The 4,482-nt window shown below is 39.7% G+C and overlaps 1 protein-coding gene across 1 annotated transcript; it reads left to right on the top strand.

Moving 5' to 3' along the window:
- Window positions 1-218: 218 nt before the first annotated feature.
- LOC115826809 (cytochrome P450 2K1-like) lies at window positions 219-4,125 on the top strand. Its single transcript, XM_030790715.1, has 9 exons — window positions 219-422; window positions 698-860; window positions 1,740-1,889; window positions 2,272-2,432; window positions 2,613-2,792; window positions 2,955-3,096; window positions 3,231-3,415; window positions 3,580-3,721; window positions 3,938-4,125. The coding sequence occupies exons 1-9, from the start codon at window positions 219-221 to the stop codon at window positions 4,123-4,125; spliced, it is 1,515 nt and encodes a 504-aa protein (XP_030646575.1).
- The last annotated feature ends 357 nt before the right edge of the window (window positions 4,126-4,482 follow it).

The raw sequence follows: 4,482 nt of genomic DNA, 5'->3' as shown, positions 1-4,482 counted from the left end.
ATGTATCAGAATAAAATGCGTTTCAAAAATACTTTTGAAATGAATTGTGGCACACAGATTTATACTTGAGTAAAACAGAGATGCCCCATAAAACACACCTGAATGTTTCTCTGCTGCACACGATTGGATGCAGCATAAACCACTCCCTCTGTGCTATTTTCAAGAGTCCTATTTGTTAGCATGCTCCCTGAGAATAACAATCACTCGCGGTGTTGACTATGGCTGTGGTTGAAGAGCTTCTACAGTTTCCATGCATGAGCACAGTCCTTTCTGCTGTGCTGTTCCTTCTGTTTTTTTACCTCATACTTTCTAGCTCCAGCACCCTGACACAAGGAAAGGAACCTCCAGGACCCAAACCACTGCCTATTCTTGGCAACTTGCTACTCCTGGATCTCAAAAGACCTTACATGAGCCTTTGTGAGGTGGGTGCTGTTGTCAAAACAAGAGATGAAGGTCAGACTGTTTGCAGATAAATATGTTGCCTTTGCGGTCTTAATTTAAGACTTTATTCTAAGAGGTAATCATACCTGTATCGGTGTTACTTTAACACGCAGTGCATGCACTTCCGTGATGAGATGAGAGAAAACCTGCAAATTCTGCCAAGGGACATATATTTTATCCATAGCTTTTAGGATCAACAGTTAAGGGAAGCCTAAGATAGTTGTTCATAACAGAATCTTCCTTCAATGCCTTACAGCTCTCGAAGAAATATGGATCAGTTTTCACTGTGTTCTTCGGGCCCAAGAAAGTGGTTGTTTTGGCTGGATACAAGACTGTAAAGCAAGCTCTTGTGAACTGTGGAGAGGAGTTTGGAGACAGAGATGTTACTCCTGTATTTCATGATTTGAACCAAGGTTATGGTAAGGAAAAAAAATGGAACTCAGGTAGTGGTTTGACAAGGTTTTTCGTCTTCATGTTTTTTTAAGCAGTTGAGGAATAATGATATGAAAAAATGAATGATTTTGTAATAACGGCTGCTGGTCATTGAAATGAATCTTTTCAATGTCCTATTGCAGAAATGTAAGTTTGTTGATCGTGGTTAATCTTTCTTTTTGATTCGAACAGTCATAGATTTGAAACATTGAAAGACGTATGGTTTATAAGGAGGCAGCGATTATGTCTGGGTTGAAGTACACATGTATATATCATTAACCATGAGTTGTGCTAGTTCCATATTGTGCAATTGTCATACTCAATGAGTTACATATTAAGACAACAGGAGAACGTCAAATGTATAGAGGTACGCCTTTTTGGGATTTTGACCCTGCTTTCTCCCAATCTGGCATGTCCATATCCCTGTACTGTCATACATCCCCCGTCCTCACACACCAGTGCGGGAAGGTGAAGACTTGCACACGCATCCTCAGATACATACGTTATTTACCACTTTCTTTTCAACTTCCAGTGTATAAGCGTCTCCACAGGGATGAAAAGCATGTGGGAGTCCCTGCTATTTGCCTGGATCTGCCTACAACTGTGCTCTTACTAAATGTTAGGAGTCACTGTAGTGCAATGGTAGGATCCTGACCCTTCCAGAATATAGCAAATTGTGTTTACAGTGCCATCCCACATGTAAGACAAGTTTCCAAAGAGGGTCAAGAGTGCTCCAAAAGAGAGGAGCACAATGTGAGGACAGACTAAGAAAACAGCAAGAGTCACCTTAAGCACCCGCCCATGACCATAGTGAAGCAAATTATTGACACATGTACCTTTTATAAATGCAAACATATTCCTCATAGGCATCCTCTTCTCAAATGGAGAAAACTGGAAAGCGATGAGGCGCTTTGCCCTCTCTAATCTGCGGGATTTTGGCATGGGCAAAAAAAGGAGTGAGGCGAAAATTATTGAGGAGACCTTGTACCTGAGAGAAGTGTTTAAGAAGTTTGAAGGTAAGAATCATATATTATCATACAAAAAGAGACAGTCTAAATGTTATTTTATATGGACATGCAAACCATAAGGCTAATTTGGTTCCTTTTCAAGTCACTTAATGAACCATCATGTCTTCTCATTTGAACCCTTTCAGTTATTGAGATGAAGCTTGTAAACATGAATTGTGCATCCATCCACCATTCATATTTTTGGCACTACCTGAAACATTTCTTGCTATAAGACCACTTCTTTTGTTGTACTTTTAACAGAGTGTATAATACAGTAAAATGATACACTTACAGCATGCTTTTACGTTAGAAGCATTTTAATGGTCCTCATGCTTTGAGTCCTAAAATCTTTCTAAAATTTGCTGTCCTAAAATTTGTTTTTCTTTTCTAGGGAAACCATTTGATACAACCCAACCCGTAAATTATGCTGTATCCAATATCATCTCAGCCATTGTGTATGGCAACAGATTTGACTACAATGACCCTCAATTCAAAGCTATGGTAAACCGAGCCAATGAAAACATCAGAATTGTTGGCTCTCCCTCTCTGCAGGTATTTTCTCTATGGAATTTCTGTGTGTGGATCCAAAAAGTCATATGAACTGTCGAACTAATGCCCCGTCCGGGTTTTTTGATCTAAACAATTTGTATGTCTACAAAGCACAACTGTTGTTGTTTCATGAAGGAAGTATGTGCATACAATCGGTTTCCCTATGTTTGAATGGACTTCTAGGTCTACAACCTCTTTCCCTCACTGGGCCCATGGCTGAAGAACTGGAAACTACTCATGAATAATGTTGAGAGTAATGTCAAGGAAATGAAGGAACTGGTGAAAGGTTTGCAGGCAACACTGAATCCTCAGGATTGCAGAGGCTTTGTTGACGTCTTCCTTACCCGTAAACAGAGTGCAGAGGTGGGCTTCTGTTCCATACATAACATTGTTGATAGAAACACTTTTGTGGCAGACTTTGTACATTTAGAGATGAATATCTTCCTCAAAGTACATTTGGCAACATGCTGTGTTGATTTATTCCAGAGGCATCTTTTGTTTTGTGTGTGTGTGTGTGTGTGTCAGGAATTGGGAGAGAAAGACTCACTTTTCCATGACAGTAACCTCATTTACACGATTGCTAACCTATTTGCTGCGGGGACAGACACTACTGGCACGACACTGCGCTGGGGATTTCTGCTTATGGCCAAGTACCCACATATACAGGGTAAAGATTTACGGCTGATACAAAGAAATAGTTAAACTGGTGTTACATCTAATGCTTTCACTGTTAAATACGGGGATATAATTTCACTTGGTACAAGTGTACGAGTGATTAAGCCATTGTTCATATTACTTTAGACCGGGTCCAGGAAGAGATTGACAGGGTGATTGGCGGTCGGCAGCCAGTGGTGGAAGACAGGAAGAACTTACCTTATACAGATGCAGTGATCCATGAAATTCAGAGACTGGCCAATATTGTACCCATGAGTCTCCCTCACACCACAAGCTGTGATGTTAATTTTGAAGGCTTTTTCATCAAGAAGGTCTGTCTATACCAAAATGGATACAATCAAAAATAGTTCACTCTAAAGTGCACTTTTCATTTTTGTGTGCTAAGAGCTTCAATCATAGCTGCTAAAAGCAAGATATGTCCTTTGATCTATCTACATATGTATTCATTTACTTATTTACCCCAACATTTTCACAGGGAACTTGTGTGTTTCCTCTGCTGACGTCTGTGTTAAGGGATGAGAGTGAATGGGAGACCCCTTACACCTTTAACCCAGCACATTTCCTGGACGAGCAGGGTCGGTTTCGTAAGAGAGATGCCTTCATGCCCTTCTCTGCAGGTATGCTTAAGATTGTGCATTTACCAAAAAGTTATCTTGATGACTCAAAATGCCTTCTTTAAAATGATCTTTGCAGTAGCTTTCAAAATACTGAAACTGTGCAATTCTACATTGCGACCTGGTTCTTTTCACTTACCTTTAATTGAAATATAATGCTTGCTAATATGATATGTTTGTAATTTAATGTTTCACATTCCTCTCTCCACATATTTTAAGGCCGAAGAGTATGCCTAGGTGAGAGTCTTGCCAGAATGGAGCTTTTCCTCTTCTTCACCTCCTTCCTGCAACATTTCCGCTTCACTCCTCCTCCAGGGGTGTCTGAGGATGAACTGGACCTCACCCCTGCCGTGGGGTTCACGTTAAACCCCTCCCCCCACCAGCTGTGTGCACTGAGTCGATCGTGATCCCTGTTATGTTTTAAATGGCTGAAATTGATTATATTTACATTACATTTATTGATTATATTCATTAATCTACATCATAAAAAGAGTCAGTGCCAATAGGTCAGTCTAGGTATAAGGGTTTTTTAAACATTTGCTATAGATTAATTGTAGTTGAACTATAGCTGTTGAAATAATCTTGATTTTTTTGTAATTCAGCGTTTTATCTGAATTTAATTAGAAGAACAGGGTTTTGTTTCATGGTAACATTTCCCATACATTCACCTTCCCCAAACCTCCCCGGACAACTCCCTACACCACCACCAAATGGGAAGTTAGTAGATAATTCTAAAGATAATAAAAGATAATTCTAAATAAAGA

Source organism: Chanos chanos, chromosome 13, assembly GCF_902362185.1.
Source record: "Chanos chanos chromosome 13, fChaCha1.1, whole genome shotgun sequence".
NCBI lineage: Eukaryota > Metazoa > Chordata > Actinopteri > Gonorynchiformes > Chanidae > Chanos > Chanos chanos.
Note: the sequence above shows the minus strand (reverse complement) of the source record. Positions and strands in the feature narration are given on the sequence as shown.

Coding starts and splice junctions, on each gene's coding strand:
- LOC115826809 (XM_030790715.1), top strand. CDS start 219: ATGGCTGTGGTTGAAGAGCTTCTACAGTTTCCATGCATGAGCACAGTC. Junction 2,433..2,612: donor TTGGCTCTCCCTCTCTGCAG/GTATTTTCTCTA, acceptor ATGGACTTCTAG/GTCTACAACCTCTTTCCCTC. Junction 3,722..3,937: donor CTTCATGCCCTTCTCTGCAG/GTATGCTTAAGA, acceptor ACATATTTTAAG/GCCGAAGAGTATGCCTAGGT.